Source organism: Macaca mulatta, chromosome 17 (assembly GCF_049350105.2).
Source record: "Macaca mulatta isolate MMU2019108-1 chromosome 17, T2T-MMU8v2.0, whole genome shotgun sequence".
In the NCBI taxonomy this organism is placed as follows: domain Eukaryota; kingdom Metazoa; phylum Chordata; class Mammalia; order Primates; family Cercopithecidae; genus Macaca; species Macaca mulatta.
Genome location: NC_133422.1, coordinates 27,159,378 through 27,178,063, shown reverse-complemented (window position 1 = coordinate 27,178,063; position 18,686 = coordinate 27,159,378). Strand labels below are relative to the sequence as shown.

Here is an 18,686-nt window from a genome sequence, read left to right as displayed (position 1 = left end):
ATTTCTAGAGAGGAAAACTACCAATGTGTCATCTCCCCTGTTGAGTACCATGAAATAGGCACCTCCGTGTGAACTGAGAATGGGCTCTACTGATATTCTACCCATACTTACTTGTGAGCATGTATTGTTAGTGGCTGCTTCTACTGCCTGTTACAGACCTTCTGCCTAAGAAATCTCTTTCCTAGGGATTTTACCCTGAGTATTTTTCCATTGGAGAATCGCCCTCAACTGCTTCCTCAGTAAACCTACCTTGATCTTCTGGAGTGTCCTCCAGAGGCCTAGCAAGGACTACTGCCTTCACTAGGTGTTCCTCATGCCCCTCCCCTCCTTTTTAAAATTTAATGGGCTACCCAGTATTTAGAAAAACACTTTTTTAAAATCCAAATACTGATTTAAAAAACCTTAATACTGAGTCACAAATTAAAAAGTATTAGCAGATATCCAAGAATTCATAACACAGATAATGATCTTTAAACACAAAGCAATAACATTGGAAATTAATATAAAATATTGTATTTTTTAATTTTTTGAGACAGTCTTGCTCTGTTGCCCAGACCGGAGTACAGTGACACAGTCACAGCTCACTGCAGTCTTCTGGGCTCATGCAATCCTCCCTTTTCAGCCTCTTGAGTAGCTGGGACTATAGGTGCGTGCCACCATGCCTGGCTAATTTTTAAAAAATTTTTTTGTAGAGATGAGCCCTCAGTCTGTTGCCTAGGCTCATCTCCAGCTTGTGTGCTCAAAGCCATCCTCCCACCTCAGCCTCCTAAAGTGCTGGGATTAAAGGTGTGAGCCATCACACCCAGCTTATTTTTTTTTAAATTTAAAGAAAATACTTTATGAATTAATGAAGAAACAATAATGGAAATGAGAAAATATTTCAAACTGAGCAACTGCAAGGAATGTATTGTTCATTGTGTGGAGTACTCATTATCAAAGGGGTCAGTTTCTTAGTATTTAGGTTGGTGCAAAAATTGCAGTTTTTGCCATTTTTTTAAAAAAAACAGTGATTACTTTTGCACCAGCCTGTATAACTTAAATGTAGTTATCTAAAGATTAACTAAAAACTGTCCAAGAACCATTCAAGAGTGGATCCTTATCCAGTTTATATGGAAAGCAAAAGCATAAGAATTGCCAATTTTTTTCCTATTCAACAGCATTAATTTAATTTAATGGGTGATATTTTGCTGAACTAAATCATTCCTTACTGTGAATATGGTACCATGTAGGCTTTTTTCCCCTTACTTTTAAATTTATTTTTGATACAAAAATAAACAGTATAGGGAACTCCTAAATACACTTTCCTCAACATTGCCAGTTGTTTACATTTCACTCTATTTTATTCTCTTTCTGTTGTCTTTCTGTCTGCGTAAACTTGCATTTGTGTGTATAAAAATATATTTGGAACCATTAAGGGTAAGTTGGAGACATTGTTCTTCTAGTGTCTAAAAGCAAGAACTTTTTTTTTTTTTTTTTTGAGACAGTCTCGCTCTGTCGCCCAGGCTGGAGTGCAGTGGCGCAATCTTGGCTGACTGCAAGCTCTGCCTCCTGGGTTCTCACCTTTCTTCTGCCTCAGCCTCCCGAGTAGCTGGGACTACAGGCGCCCGCCAACACGGCTAATTTTCTGTGTTTTTAGTAGAGACGGGGTTTCACCATGTTAGCCAGGATGGTCTTGATCTCCTGACCTCATGATCTGCCCGCCTTGGCCTCCCAAAGTGCTGGGATTACAGGCGTGACCCAAGAACATTTTCTTATATAACCTGACTACATTTATGAAAACCAAGAAATTTAACACTGAGAAAATATTATCTAATTCAAAATACATATTCAAATGTAGCCAGGTGTCCTAGGAATGTCCTTTATACTATTTTCCCCTAGGACCAGGATCACACATTGAATTGAGTTGTCACGTCCATTTGACCTGGAACAGATCTTGAAGTTTGATTTGTTTCTTGACCTTATGTTTTTGTTGTTCCTTTTTTTTTTTTTTTTTTTTCTTTTTTAAAGAAGGGGTCATTTATTTCGTAGAACGCCCTTCAGTTTGTGTTTCTCTGTTTGATGTTCCCTCATGGTGTTTTTTTCCTTCATAGTGCACGTTGTCAGAAGGTACATTATGTTGGTTTGTTCCAGTATTGATAATGTTAACTTGGCTTACTTGTTTAAGGTAGTGTCCAGAAGGTTTTTTCATTATAGAATCATTATTTTTTCCCATTGTAATTACTATGAAATTTGTGGGAAAATGTTATACTACTTGTCAAACTTTTACCCATTAGTTTTGGCATCTACTGATGATTTTCTAACTACATCATTACTTCTATATTTAATAGTTGACTTTGTATTAAAAGAAGAGCTTTCTCTTCTGCCCCATTCGTTTGTATTAGGATGGGCTTATCCATTCTTTAATCAATGAGTTACCCATTTTAATCATTATTTTGTTGGACGGACTGTCCCAGATTTGGCCAGTACAGGCCACTTTCAGGCTTGCTCCTGTGGCCTCTTTTTTTTTTTTTAAATAAATGAAAAATTATAAATAAAATTATAATTTAACTTACAATATTGAAACAAATACACTTTCAGGAAGTTGTTAAAATAATACGGTCTTGCATGCCCTTCACCCATTGATGACATCTTATTTAGCTGTATACACCCACATAGTTAGTTGACATTGGCTCATTACTGTTAGCTAGACTAAATATTTTATTTAGTTTTCACCATTTTTTTTAAACGTTTTAAACCTGCAGTCATTTGTGTGTGTATGTATAATTTAATCCTTACATAGATTTGGGTAGCCACCACCACAATCAAGATACAGACTGTTCCATCAATACAGGAGACCTCTTTGTATTCACAACCTCTACCAATTCTTTCCTACCCTGTCCCTGTGCCCTGGAAATCACTAGTCTATTCTCCATCCTCTATAGTTTTTTTTTTTTTTAATTTTGAGAATGTTATATACATGCAATCATATAATATATAACCTTTTAAAGTTGACCTTTTTACTATACATAATGCCTTTGAGGTCTATCCAGGTTGTTGCATCTACCAATAGTTTCTTTTTTATTGCTGAGTAGCATTCCACTGTATAGATAGTACCTGATTTCATTCAACTATTTACACTTTGAAGGATATTTGGGTTATTTCTAGTAGTTTGCTGTTACCAACAAGCTGCTACAAACATTTGCAAGGTTTGTGTGACTGTAAGTCCTCCCTTTGTCCTTTTGATATGCCCATATTATTATTTGAGCAAGGCTTTAAATTTTGTGCAACAATATATTCCAGGATTGTCTTCTGTTTTCCTTGTCACAGTTTGGCAATCCACTGTTTCTCCAAAGGACCTTGGCTTCTTTTTGTGGAAAACGATATTTATTAATAGGTACCAAGATAGACATACTACTTAATGCATATTGCTAATATTGTGTCATTGCTTCTAGGCCTTTTCAGCAAACACAGCCAAGAAGTATGTGTGTGTATGTGTATGTGTATGTTTGTACACATACATAAAAACACACCTATGTTTATGTCTGGTTTTTTTTTTGTTTGTTTGCTTGCTTGTTTGTTTTGGGACCAAGTCTCGTTCTGTTGCCCAGGCTGGAGTGCAGTGGTGTGATCTCAGCTCATCTCCATCCCCCGGGTTCAAGAGATTCTCCTGTCTCAGCCCCCCGAGTAGCTGGGATTACAGGCACATGCTACCATGCCTGGCTACTTTTTTTGTATTTTTAGTAGAGGTGGAGTTTTCTCCATGTTAGCCAGGCTGGTCTTGAACTCCTGACATCAGGTGATCTGCCCACTTCAGCCTCCCAAAGTGCTGGGATTACAGGCGTGAGCCACCGCGCCTGGCCTTCTATCTGTATTTTTAAAAAAAATTTTTTGTAAGGCCGGGCGCGGTGGCTCAAGCCTGTAATCCCAGCACTTTGGGAGGCCGAGACAGGCGGATCGCGAGGTCAGGAGATTGAGACCATCCTGGCTAACACGGTGAAACCCCGTCTCTACTAAAAAATACAAAAAACTAGCCGGGCGTGGTGGCGGGCGCCTGTAGTCCCAGCTACTCGGGAGGCTGAGGCAGGAGAATGGCGGGAACCCGAGAGGCGGAGCTTGCAGTGAGCTGAGATCCGGCCACTACACCCCAGCCTGGGCGACAGAGCACGACTCCGTCTCAAAAAAAAAAAAAAAAAAAAAAAAAAAAAAAATTTTGTAGAGATGGGCCCTCAGTCTGTTGCTTAGGCTCGTCTCCAACTCGTGTGCTCAAGCCATCCTCCCACCTCAGCCTCCTGAAGTGCTGAGATTAAAGGTGTGAGCCATCACACCCAGCTTATTTTTTAATTTAAAGAAAATACTTTATGAATTAATGAAGAAATAGTAATGGAAATGAGAAAATATTTCAAACTGAACAACTGCAAGGAATGTAGTGTTCATTGTGAGGAATACTCATTATCAAAGGGGTCAGTTTCTTAGTATTTAGGTTGGTGCAAAAATTGCAGTTTTTGCCATTTTAAAAAAAATCTCCAAATGTATACTGATAACTCTAATTCCACTTGAGTTCTTCAAGGTTCATTCTAGTTTTACCACTTTCTATATTTATAATTTTCTTATTCAACATTTATATAAATGGCTTTTATTAGCTTCAATATATTTATTCATTTTGTTACCAAAACACCAGGGCTTTGGTCTAGGTCCTGCTGCTTCCCACACAGAAAGCCAATCACTGAGAGGTATTGCCAAAGAAGAAGGGTTTAGTTGGGTGCTGCAGCTGAGGAGATGGGATCTCATTCTCAAATCTATCTCCCTGAGAGACTAAAACCAGGGGTTTATATAGCAGGGAAGAAAGGTAACAATGTGTAAGAAACAAAACCTAGGGAGGGGCAAGGAAGCAGTAATAATGAATGAGGGGTCAGAGTCTCATTGTCTGCATGTGGTGATCTGGTGAGTTTCAGTTCTTTGATACGTTTGGTTTGAGAGGTCCCAAGGTCCCTTCCTGAGGAAAGAACTCATAAGTCTTAAGCTTTAAGACCAGAAAGGTCAATTTCTGTGTTTATCCAAAAGAATAGTCTATGGGAGACTGTTGGGTCAGTTTCAGTCTTCCCTTTCTATTTATCAATTCCTCAATCATGAGGAATCCGGTCATTGATCTTTCTGGCGCTTCATGCTGAGGAGGGGTGTCATAGGCAGCTCCATACCATAGGTGACCATGTAGTCACCCAGGAATCAAAGGTTCATCTCATAGTTTCTTCTCCATACCATAGGTGACCATGTAGCCACCAAGGAATCAAAGGTTCATCTAATAGAGAGTTTCTTCTGATACATGTTTCTCTCTCTGGTCTGCCACTTCCACCAAAGACAAATCACAGCAGGATCTACCTGCAAAATAAGCTTCTACCAATCTACATGCAAAATAGGCTTCAGTCTATTTTGGATATGAACACTTAAACATTTTTATTCTCACCTTTTTCCAAATAACAGAATATATAATGTACTGTTCAGAAATTGTCTTTTATTGTTATTTTTGTGTGTGTGCCAGAAACCTTAAAGCTCTTGTAGTTCTCTAGATCGTTAGAGGTAAGCAAAACCCACCATAGTTTAAATGGCTGGTGTTCTCTATCAATTTTTAAAGGCTTGACCAAAGTAGCTTAGGAACTTTAGATAAATAAGGCAAATTGTAGAAGGAAATAAAAGCTTTCCATTAGGAAATGAAAAAGTTTATGGTTTTCTATATATATACATATACAAGCAAAACCCACAGAAGAACAACAGCAAACAAATGAAAATTAGAAGCAAAAACAAACAGGAAACCCAGCCTTCAATCTGTCCCCTACTCAGTCTACCCTGGAGGCTAGAGTGTTCCCATAGCCTCCCAAAAAACCACATGATGAATATTTTATTCCTGGTATACAATTCAGTAATCTTAAGTCCACCAATATCACCATACATCCTGTGCAATCAAGAAATTCATTCTAGGCACATGACCAGTAAATAATTCAGTGCCAGCACTATCCATGCAAAACAACTAACATAGTGTGAAGCAATGCAAGTATGTATGTATGTGAAATTTGGGTCTTTGCTAAATCTGGCTTCATACTTAACTATTAAGAATTGTTAAATTGCCGATGCATTTCTTTACAGTATTTCTAATTTTACCTTCATCAAGACTAAGAGCTTTAACTATGAAATGTTAATTAGCCAAATTTCTCTAGTTCTCAGGTTTTAAAGAATCTATTATCTAAACCTTTTCTGTGTTCCGTTTTCTCTTTATGTGCATGAAGATAGACACACTGGAAAACCAGAAAAGCTACATATGACTTACACAGACCATCCATGACATACCTGAGCTTTCCAATCAGTCCCAGATTTTTTTCCTCTTCCTCCTCCTCTTGGACTTTCCCATCAGTCCCAGATTTTTCTCCTCCCCCCTTCGCCTCCCCCTTCTTCTTTCTTTTTTCTTTAAATAACATTTTACTCCAGGACAGCAATTTACCATACAAGATCCTTTCACATACAAAATTACTATCTTGGCTTTATAGCCTTCCTTACCAAAAATACATGATCTTCATATACAAGCTGATTAAAATTAGGTTTATACAGTTCTATTAAAATTAACTTTAACATTAATAACATATCAGATAAAGGAAAATTTTGGTTTTTGCTTTTGAACAAAATGTTTGTGTAATATTAAGAGATGAAAGATTTTGTTTACCTTCTGATTAAGCTGCAGGGAGAAAATGGAGGGGGAAGGGCCAGACAGGTTTAGTTGGCATGCTATCTTTATTACATCTTATTGTTTAGGAAAATGAGTGCCTCTCTATCAAAGAGTAAATGTTTTGTATAACTTTGGCTAAATGAATGACATTTTACAGTGATAACAAGTGTCTTAAAACTTTGATATTTGCCAAACTTTCTATAAGCAAAATTTCAAGATCTAAATTCAGTCTTTTTGACCTCAAACTATTTTTTTTTGGATATTAGGTTCCCTGACATCCAGGAGAGCTATATTAGGCTTATTAAGCTTGTTACGTTAGAATTATACAGGAAGCATTCTCATATGTGAGGTGGTATTTAACTGTCTTAGGGTTATATTTATATAGATATGTTGTTAATATGTATTCCAGGATTGTATGACATTCCTGAAATTCTGATGTGCCTTAATATATGTTGTCAGTTGTAATTATGATTATGTTAAATTGTTGTATGCCACACAAGTAACCTAATTACCTTATCAACTGTGTCTTCATGACTGTCTTATGGCTTTTGACATGACAGTTGATATTACTCTGATTCTCCTCAAAAAGTGATTTATAATCACCTACGGTCCAGGGCTTGCTTCTTTGGAGGAGTTCATGAAAAGGACTCTTTAATGCAGGTTTCTAAAAACTTTGGGAGTTTGTGCCCCTGGATTAGAGAGACCTTCCAGGATACTAATTAAAGAGCTAATGTGTTTATAAAGATTGCTAACCCAATATGAAGTACAGCAGGAGTTGATTGCATGGACTGAAATAATGGAAGACTAAAATAATTTTTATGGCTTTTGTTGTTTGAAATATTGCTGATTCTTGTTTGTTTTTTGTTTTTCAAAGTCTGGAGAATATGTTCCTTTTGAGCTATATATAGCCTTGATATATCCTTTAAGTGTACTGAGTAGAGGATACTTTTGTAAGTAGAATTTGAGGCATATTTCTCTCTCTGCCTAATTTCTCCAGAATTTGGAAACTATTTGTGAATATTCTTAATTCATGGAAATGTGTGTGTTTGCATACATTTAATAAAAACCTGTTTTCTGGCCGGGCGCGGTGGCTCAAGCCTGTAATCCCAGCACTTTGGGAGGCCGAGACGGGTGGATCACGAGGTCAGGAGATCGAGACCATCCTGGCTAACACAGTGAAACCCCGTCTCTACTAAAAAATACAAAAAACTAGCTGGGTGAGTTGGCGGGCGCCTGTAGTCCCAGCTACTCGGGAGGCTGAGGCCGGAGAATGGCGTGAACCCGGGAGGCGGAGCTTGTAGTGAGCTGAGATCCGGCCACTGCACTCCAGCCCGGGTGACAGAGCGAGACTCCGTCTCAAAAAAAAAAAAAAAAAAAACCCGTTTTCTTTTGTAATAGGGCACAGCTGGAGGAACTGGCTATTTTCCTAGGACTTTGACTAAAATGACCTTGTGAGATGTTCCAGCAAAGACAATTTGGAAGAATCTATGGGCAATGATTCTTGTTGCACTGTGTGTGGGTAATCAGGCCAAGTATATGGGACTGAAGTTCTTTGATACATTTTTTTTCCAGAGCCCTGAAGGTCCCTTCCTGAGGAAGGAACTCAGATAAAACAAGTATAAGCTTCAAGCTTTAAGACCAGAAAGGTCAATTTCACTGTTTATCCAAAAGGACAGTCTGTGGGACTATTGGGTTGGTTTCAATTTGTTCATGTATTTTTGTTGTTCTTTCCTACCCATAGATCAAGATTTACCAACATTGGCATTATTGACATTTTAGGGTAGGTTGATTTTTTTGTTGTTATGGGAGGCTGTCCTGTGCTTGGTTGGACGTTTAACAGAATGTTTATCCAATAGCATTCAGATGCCAGTAGCATCCCCCATTTTGACAAACAAAAATGCCCCCAGACATTTCGTGATGTCCCCTTTGGGACAAAACTGACCCTTCTTGAAATTTACCACTTTAGATTCAGATTTCCACATGTTATATGCCTTGAGCCTGAAGAACTTTCTTTAGCATTTCTCTTAGCGCAGGTCTGCTAGTGATGAATATTGTTGCCATTATTCTGCAAATGTCTTTATTCTGTCCTTGTTTTGAAGTATATTTTCACTGAATATAGAATCTTGGCTTGATATATTTTTCTTTCATCACTTTTTTCCTGTCCCATTCTCCTTTTCTTCCAGTTTCGTGTTAGACTTAACTGATATCGTCCAAGAGGTCACTGAGGTGCAGTTTCTTTTTTCTTTTTTTTTTCTTCTGCAGCTGGATCATTTCTGTTTGTCTTCAGGTTCACTGACCCATCACCAGTCTGCTGTTAAGTTCATCCAGTGAATTTTTTATTTCAGATATACTTTTTAGTTCTATTTTCCATTTGTTCCCTTGTTTTATTATCTGCTCATATTACCTGTGTGTTCATTTATTATGACCATATTTTCTCTTAAATCCTTAAACATGTTTTAAAAAGTTTATAGTAGTCTCCTGATTATTCTAAATCTGGGTTACTGTGGGTTTGGTTTCAGTTGACTGCTTTTTCTCTTTAATAGTGGTCACATTTCCCCGTTTCATTACGGATCTAGTAAGTTTGACTCGTATACTGTACATTTTGGGAGATAAGGTGTAAAGACTGAATTCTGTTGTCTTCCTCTGAAAGAATATTGACTTTTGATATTAATGGTACTTAACTTAGCTGGGCTCCAAACTTTGTCTCCTGTGTTGGGCAGCAGCTGAAATTGCCTGTTTCTTTCAACCCTGTATCTTTTCAGGAACTGCAAGGAGAATGTTATGGTTAGATTGGAGTAAGGAAGGGGTAGAGTACTAAAAGGTGAAGTCAGAGAGGTGACCTTTGTTGAGAGCCATTTTGGTAGAGTGCTGGAAGTAAAAGCCTGATTAGAGTGGGCATAAGAGATAATGGCAGGAAAAAAATTTGATACAAGGAGTTTAAGCACAGGGGTTGGCAGTTAATAAGTATTTTATTTAGGCTTTATGGATCACATATAGTTTTTGGTGCTGCTGTTTTTCTTCTTGTTCTTCTCATTCTTTCTTTTCCCCTTTTGTCTTCATAATCCTTTAAAAGTGTAAAACCCATTCTTATCTTACAGGCCATTTGAAAAACAGGCACAGGTTGGACTCGTTTGCTCACACTTTTAATCCTGGCATTTTGAGAGGCTGAGGCAGGTGAATTACTTGAGGTCAGGAGTTCGAGACCAGCCTGGCAAAAACATGGCAAACCCTATCTCTACTAAAACTACAAAAATTAGCTGGGTATTGTGGTGCATACCTGTATTCCCAGCTGCTCTGAAGGCTGAGGCATGAGAATCGCTTGAACCTGGGAGGTGGAGGTTGAAGTGAGATGAGATCATGCCACCACTGCACTCTAGTCTGGGTGTAAGAGCGAGACTCTGTCTCAAAAAGAAATAAAAATAAAAACAGGCACAGGCCAAATTTGGCCATAGTTTGCTTACCCCTCTGTTTCTTTTTTTCCCCAGAAACCGTTGTTCTGAGACTCCTCTTTTAATTAGACAGATCTTCAAGGAGTTGCTGTGTAGTGGAGAGTAAGGAGGAGATAGGAGTTAAAAGATTTTTTTCCCTCTTTGTTAAGGTGAGGAAATAAACAGTTTTAGCAAGTTGGCAAGATTTAGCCAATAGAAAGGTAAGGGGGAGGCAGGTTTATAATGTAGGGGAGACAGAATTGCTGGAACAATATTTTTGAGTAGAAGAGAGGGGATGGGATATGGGGCCCAAGTGATGGGGTTAGCTAGGAACAAGGATAGTTAATTTTTGATAATTTTTAAATAATTTAAAATATTTTTGAGGTTTCCTTTTTCTTTATGTAGTGCATAGTATGGATGTAGACCCAATAACTTTGATGGGGCAGTTTTAATTCCCAAATACTCTTTTTTAAAGAACAGTTTGAATTCATGGTGAACATAAATTGAAATACTTTCATTAAGTAACAAAGTTAAAATGTGTCTTTTCCCTAAATGAAAGACCATTTGATTATTTGATACTTTATTGTATCTGTCTTGAAATTGAAGTCATTTTCTCTTTTTCCCTTCAAAGTATTGTGTATGGATGCAAAGATCAATTTTGACTCTAATTCAGCCTATCGCCAAAAGAAAATCTTTGATCTACAGGACTGGACCCAGGAAGATGAAAGGGACAAAGACGCTGCTCAGGCAAATCTCAACTACATTGGCCTCGATGGAAATATAGGCTGCCTAGGTACCATGTGTTTTTATGTTAGAATTGGATTCACTAAGTTTAATTTGGATTTACTAAGTTTAATTTATTTTCTCTATGTTTGTTGCTTATACAAATCATTTTCCCCTATATAGTAAATGGTGCTGGTTTGGCTATGGCCACAATGGATATAATAAAACTTCATGGAGGGACTCCAGCCAACTTCCTTGATGTTGGTGGTGGTGCTACAGTCCATCAAGTAACAGAAGCATTTAAGCTTATCACTTCAGATAAAAAGGTAAGGGCAGGGCTTGATATATTTTTATATCATGTAAATATATGAAAACATAAAAATGTATATTTTTATATTTTAGAATTCATATATATGTCTTATATGTATTTTGAGTCTTTTTTTGCTATCATATCTTTTTTGCAATTCTTCTGAACACTCATTTTAATGTTTGTGTAATCTGTCATTATAGATGTGCCATAATTTAGAACTACGTGTTTATTAATGATTATCAAAGTACAAGGGATGTGAAGTATCATAATTCAAAAGACATATATATTATTAATCACTAGATATTTGTTAAGGAGTGTATCTATTGTGTGGCCAATGTAAGGCTTACAAAAAGATAATAATCTCTGTGGAACTATTCTTACTGGATTTAGACCGAGAATTCTTTATTGATAGGGATCATATCTTACTAATTCTTGCTTCTCCTAGTGTCTGGTATAATGCCTAGTACATATGTAGGTCATTAATCAATATTTATTATTGATGATGATGCTGACAATGTATATTTTTATTTGTAGTGTTAGACCGTAGAATTGTTTAAAATATAAATTTACTTCACTGCCTTTCCCTTTGAGCCTACAGCCTTATTTTCCATATTTATTAATTTTGCAAAGAGGATTAAACTAAAATGAGATGTAAAATGTGCATTATTTCCCTTGTTTAGTAATTACTAAAACAAGTAAACATTTTTTTTTTTTTTGAGACGGAGTCTCGCTGTGTCTCCCAGGCTGGAGTGCAGTGGCGTGATCTCGGCTCACTGCAAGCTCCGCCTCCCGGGTTCACGCCATTCTCCCGCCTCAGCCTCCCAAGTAGCTGAGACTACAGGCGCCCGCCACCACGCCCGGCTAGTTTTTTGTATTTTTAGTAGAGACGGGGTTTCACCATGTTAGCCAGGATAGTCTCGATCTCCTGACCTCGTGATCCACCCGCCTCGGCCTCCCAAAGTGCTGGGATTACAGGCTTGAGCCACCGCGCCCGGCCACAAGTAAACATTTTATTGGAACTATATTTCTATAGCTTCTTTTGACTTAAACCAGAGAAGCAGAGTATTAAAGACAATCTAATTATATAACTGTTGAGTACTTACTACTAGAATTGAGTACTTACAACTAGAATTAGAATTCTAGTTGTTTATTTTTCTAAGCATGGCTTTTAGGGCCCAGGTGCAAGAATGGAGAAAAGTATATGAAGAGTTGTAGGGGACTGACATGATGGGCATCAGAGTTGGAAACAGAACGCAGACCCAGGGTGTCAATGTGGATAGCATTGAAGTGACTATATGTTTTGTGATGGTCACTATGCTTGGACTTGGGAATACATGAGTCCTTCTCTTAAGTTACTTATAGTTTTACTGTGGTGATCGACAAAAAGTAGTGCTGTTCTACCACAGAAGAACAGAAGACAGGCAAAAACTGGGAGAATTAGGGTGGCCTTCACTGAGTGGATGATACCTTGAGCTGTCTTGAAAATTAAATGAAGGCAAGAGGAAGAAAATATACAAAGACATGGAATCCAGAGAGGGCCATTATGTTCATGGGGTGATAAGATGCTTATGTGTAAGAATAAGGCATTATTGAGATAAATGATAAGAGATAATGTTGGCAAATTGTGACCACATTTGTGAAGATCCCTATTATCTATAGTTAAGGAGTTTGGATTTTAACTCCCTACCCCAGCACATACACAAATGCATATATCTATCCCGTGCCTTTTTGTTTTTTATTTTAAAGAAAATTTTAAAAGAAGATTAGTAGGGAGTGAAATGAAGAGTAGGGAAACACTGACTGACAGGAGAGATCAATTTCAAAGAGAATTCATTCATTATGAATTCTCTTGTCATGGAAGAGATCCCTGATAAAGGCGATACCAGTAAGAATGAAGAAAAGAAACAAAGAAACCTAATTTAGAGGCATTTCTGAGATAGGGGAGATAGGGTCATTAAATCCTTTTTTTTTTTCTTCTTTTCTGGGAACCCCGTAGAAGGGTTGGTTAAGTTAACGTTAGGACTTTGGTCTGGGGAGAATCATTGGGTGGTGATGCCTTTCATGCTGTCAGAGGCAAAGTCGAAGAATAGGTATTTCTGAATGTCAAGTTTGGATTGTGGTGACTATATCTACTAGACAGTGGGTTGAAAAGATTGTGTTGTACTTCCTATAGTGGAGAATAAAGTCTTAGGAGTTGTTGAGGTGATCCATGCAAGTGAGATGAGAAACCAAAAACGGAACCTGGCCCCTCCATTCTTGTTGAAGGGTTGAATAGAGAAGGAAAACCCAAATGAAAAACAGAGAACAAATGACAGAGATAGGAGCAGATCGGGAGAGAGTGGTTACATCGAAGGACCAAGGTGAAGAGTTTTGAGAAGTAAGGCATTGGGAAATAATGTCAAATGCTGTAGGACCATTCAGACAGAGTAAGAACTGAAAGAGGTGAGTATGAACCTTAGTAAGAATAGTAGAAGACATGGGGGCATAGGCCAGATTGTAATGGAATGATTTGACGAGGAATTGAGGGAATAGAGACATCCAGGAGAGATTACTCTTCCAGGATTTTTTTTTTTTTTTTTTTTTTTTAAACAAAGGTGTGGAAGGGATGTAGTGCTATCAGTCAAAGGCAGTAGGACTGAGGAGAGTTTTGTGGCGTATGTTTTCTTGCTTGTTTAGAAGATCAAGAAGATGAGCTGTTTCTAGTTGGAAGAAGAGAAGAGATTTGAAAATAGAGTGAATGTAGCTAGAGAGGTGAAGACCTGGAGGAAATGCAATATAATAAATAGATGGAGATAATTATCTGGCCAAGTTAGCTTTGGAAAGGTGGTTACTCCTTTCCTGAGGTGCTACTAGAGAAAGGAAGGTTGTATGCTAAAAGTTAGAGCACTTGCATGGGATAGGAGGCTTATGAAGAGAGTTAGAGATATGAGGCAGACTACTAAGTTGAGGATTGCTGATGAATCATTATGTTATTGCTCTTCAGGTTATGCTAGTGTTTCCAGTTTTGTTTTCAGTTTTTACTTTTTTACTTTTCCTTGAATAAACTATGGCTGGAATCATCCGAAGAGGCATAGTTTGAAGTAGGATGGCAGAATAGGTAGGACAGAATTGAGCATGTAGGTGGCAGTGACATTGAATTGCTCAGCCATATGTTCCAGGCTCTATAGTGAAGAAAGTCAGATCCATTGAGAGCTGATAGAGTTGAAGATTAGAGATTGATTGAGGAACTAGAGGCTTTTAAGAGGAAAAGATAGTGTTTGATAGAGCTAGAGGTAAAAGGCATTAAAGTGAAAGGGGAAGGAGGTTGAGCAGAGAATGAGATTTATACATTTAATATTCTAGAGACACTCATTCTGGCCTAGCCCAGGATTTATCTATGGTAGTAATTTGTTTAAATTGACTACAGGTGAAAGTGGCTTGGTAAAGATCCAAGAACTTTAAGGCTGGAGTGCTAGATGGTGCCCGGTGGTGAATATGGAAACTATCCAGAATGAGGTGAGAGGGAGAGAGATGGGAGATGCCAAAGGCTACTATGAGTTCTAGTCTATATGAATTCCAGAGCTTCATTTCTTGAAGATCTGCTAATAATAGTGGTAAGGTAAAGAATGTATAGTATAGCTCAACCCTTTTCATGTCATGGCATTCACAGAAGATATTTCAATGAGGCCTTGGAGGTAGATGGAGAAGATTGCTTGTAGTCAGAGTCCACTGGCCCTGAAGCTCCTGCTGCCCCAGAGCGTTCCTAGCTGCCCCAGGAATTGAGGGAAACAATGTTTTGGTGTATCTACAACCCATTTTAATCTCACTGTTTGAGAAACCTTGGTGTAGCTGAGTGAACTAAACCTCTTTTTTAAAAGATGAGATTATTTGGAAATGATAGGAGAACACTGATTCAGAACTATCATTGTGATGTTGAAAGAATGCTGACCCAAACAGGTCCTGAGATTTGGATGTGAAATGTAGCCAAGAGAGGGCCATACAGGAGAAGTTGGGTGATTGTTAGGGCCTTGCTTGTGTGAAAAGTTGATTACATTGATGGGGATTGTTTTGCATTGAGCAAGTCTATGCACGTGTACCCCCAGAGGCCAGGGGATCTGAGAGGCCAAAGAAAGAGGCTGGCAAATCCAGTTCTCAGAAAGAAACTAAATTTATATGGAGACTTAGAAACAGAAACTATGGGGTGAGTGGCTGCAAGATGGTGGATCTCCACACTCACCCTCCAGAAAGTATCCTTTATATAGTGAGCTTTTTTTCTTGGTAACACGTGTACAGCTGGTCATGTCTGAGACCCTCTTGTCAAACTTGTGACCCTTGGGGAAGTTGAGTAAGCATCTTTATGAGGAGTCATTTATGCTACAGGCATTTTTTCTTTCTAAGGGTTATCTATGTTACAGGCAGTGTTTCTTGACCTTGCTGTAGAAGGCCTTGCTCTGCAGGAGTCAAACATTGGTCATTATGGCAGTTTTGCTTCAAGATGGTGTTACTCTTGCCATACAACACGCCCCTTTCCTACAGGAATAGATGAGGAAATGATAGGTGATGAATACTAAATTGGAGATCTTGCACGTGAGACTATCTTATAATATGATCTGGGGGTAGTCATGTTGGTGAATGGCCAAGTTTAACAGGAGAAAGTAAATGGAATTAGATGGTCTTGTTCATATGGGATATAGTAGAGAAGGAAATGTGAACTGGGTATTGAAATTACCCAAGGAGGTGGAAATAAGTTCTGGTGGGCAGTGGACTACACAGACTTAAATAAAGAGAGCTAGAAGAGGGTATGGTGGTTTGGTCTGAAAATCTTTCTATCAAATTAATGTTTATCATGAAGCACATATACTAGTATTTTGGGGGGAAAAGAATTTAAATTTCTTTTAAATTTTAATCTATCAGAACACTTTATTCATAGGTACTGGCTATTCTGGTCAACATATTTGGAGGAATCATGCGCTGTGATGTTATTGCACAGGGTATAGTCACGGCACTAAAAGATTTGGAAATTAAAATACCTGTTGTGGTACGGTTACAAGGTGAGTGTAAAAGGTATCTTGCAATTGTTCCTAATTCTTTAAAAGTTCACATTTCCATGGAGCTCGGTTCATTAAAACATAGTTTTTGAATAGCTGTGTCTTTGAAAGCATTATCGATACGAAATTTAAAACTATAGTTTTAAAAAAATGTTAACATTGGGGCAAAAATGTTTACACTTTTGCTTGGTATAATTTGATACACATTTTATTTGTTGTGATTTGTCTTGAAGTCTGACTTGCCTGAATTACTAAGCAAGTCAGAATTATTGTAAGGCAAAATATTTTATAAGATAACCTGGGTTTTTACAGTATTTTCTTTGGTTTAGAAGCATTTATGCTAAACAATGGAAGTCTCCTCTGTTGAGGTTTCATTCTTGTACCATGTTTTGGCAAACATTTTAAAATGCTTTTGTGTGTGCATTTAAAACATTTATATTTGCATAAATCATTTACAGGTACACGAGTCGATGATGCTAAGGCACTGATAGCAGGAAGCGGACTTAAAATACTTGCTTGTGATGACTTGGATGAAGCTGCTAGAATGGTAAATGGGCCATGTTAATCTAAGGATAATTTATAAACACAGATTCTAAAACAAAGCTAATTATTCATGTAGCTAATAATTTGTGCTTCAGCTAAATATTATGTGTGTTATGAATGGTTAAAGAAAACGATTATTTATGACTCTTGCTGAAAGATGTTAAGGCAGACTTTATTCAGAGGGACTGTTGCAATAAGCATGGAGACTACTGCAGTGGAGTTTTGCAGTAGGGGAGAAAGATTGGGCCCAACTCCAAATACAACAAGGAAAAGTGGGAATTTATAACCAAGGAAGAGGGTGGGGGCAGTGGATGAAAAGTTACTAAAAGGATGCATTATGGGTAAGGGAGGACCTTGGCTAAACTGACTTAAGCAAGATTCTTGCTAAAATTGGACTATGCAGGGACAAATACAGAAGTCCAAAAGTTAGGACCAAGTTGAGAAGAGAGTTCAGAGTAGCCTTTGGGAGGCTGAGACAGGAGGATTGCTTGAGTCCAGGAGTTTGAGACTAGCCTGGGCAACATAGGGAGACCCTGTCTTCACACACACACACACACACACACACACACGTATATGTATGTGTGTATCTATCTATGTTCGATAAATATATATTGAAAAAACAAAAGAGTTTGGTCAAGGAGAGAATCTTTGTCAGAACGTCTTATACCTGTGATCATCTTAAACAACGGTCAGCTCCTGCCCAATCTTGTTTCTTGTTTTGTCTGTATTCTTACTTCAACTGTGATTATTTTCAAGCAAATCCCAGACGTTGTATCATTTCTTATATTTCATCATGCATCTATAAAAGATACAGGTATTGATAATGGTGTATTTGTTTTAGGTGGGGTAATGGTATTATGGTTATGTTTTATAAAAAATAATACAGTCTTTGAAATTTCTGAGTCTCTCATATCTTTTGTTTAAGTTCTTTGTTAGGATCAGAATAAGTCTCTGCATTGCAGTTGGTTAATATGTCACTAAGTTTCTTAATCTGTTGGTTTCCCCTTTTAAAAAGAAAAGCATTTTTTGTGGTTTATTTGTTAAAAAATCCAGGTTGATGGTCCTGTTAAGTTTCTCATAGTCTGGATTTTAATGGTTGCATCTTTAGGGTGTCATTCATTTACTGTGAGCTCTGCCTTCTCTATGTTCTCTGCCATCTGTATTTCCTGTAAACCGGGAGTTCAGTCTATAGGCTTGACCGTATTCATATTTGATTTTGGGGAGCAGGGAACAAGAATATTTCATAGTAGGTGTTGTTTAATTTCATCAAAACATATACAATGTTAGAACATTTCTTTTTGTGGTATTACTAGCCATTGACATCATAGCTTAGTTCCAATATTTTGTTTGTGTTGCAAAGCGGTGCTATTGTAATTCTGTCATTCTTCACTTATTTTGCATAGGAAAAGTAGGATAATTACCTGATTGTTTGCCTTTATTGACCAATTTTCAAAATAATGTTTGTTCTATTATGTCCAATAAAGGTGACCTAGGCTTTTTTTTTGTTTTGTTTTGTTTTGTTTTTGTATCTTGTTTACTTTTTGTTTTCAGGGGTGTGTGTGTGTGTGTGTGCACGCGTACACATACATGCACGTGTGTGTTCCACTGGCATACTGTTTTGAACTTCTGACTTAAACATTTGATGTAGTTCAGTTCATATAAGTTGTGATTGATTGAAATTCTCCAACCTTTGGCCTTTGGGAACCTCTCTTCAAGTTAATTTCTGAACTGCATCCTTCTGACACGCCCTCTATCTGGTATGATAAAATGTTTCAGGCTCATCTTTACATTTCTTGAGTCAGAACTTGAATGGGCCAAATGGTATTTAGAGACCACAATTTGGGCCTTAAGAGTATTCATAGATACTGGGTTGATTATTGTTTCTGAGCTTTTTAAGTGGCAAGTCTGAGAAAACATGTATTTTTTAAAGAGATGATATTTGAGTTTCATACTGGTATTTTCAA

At 37.7% G+C, this 18,686-nt stretch overlaps 1 protein-coding gene across 2 annotated transcripts in view; it reads left to right on the top strand.

Annotated features, from left to right (window-relative positions):
• The window catches only part of SUCLA2 (succinate-CoA ligase ADP-forming subunit beta), a 70,784-nt gene that overhangs the window by 39,316 nt on the left and 12,782 nt on the right, over positions 1 to 18,686 (top strand). For both annotated transcript variants that reach the window (XM_077974358.1, XM_015121053.3), the window contains exons 7-10: positions 10,751 to 10,912; positions 11,026 to 11,168; positions 16,062 to 16,182; positions 16,638 to 16,726. In XM_077974358.1, the coding sequence (XP_077830484.1) occupies positions 10,751 to 10,912; positions 11,026 to 11,168; positions 16,062 to 16,182; positions 16,638 to 16,726 (515 nt within the window). The remainder of the gene's footprint in view (positions 1 to 10,750; positions 10,913 to 11,025; positions 11,169 to 16,061; positions 16,183 to 16,637; positions 16,727 to 18,686) is intronic.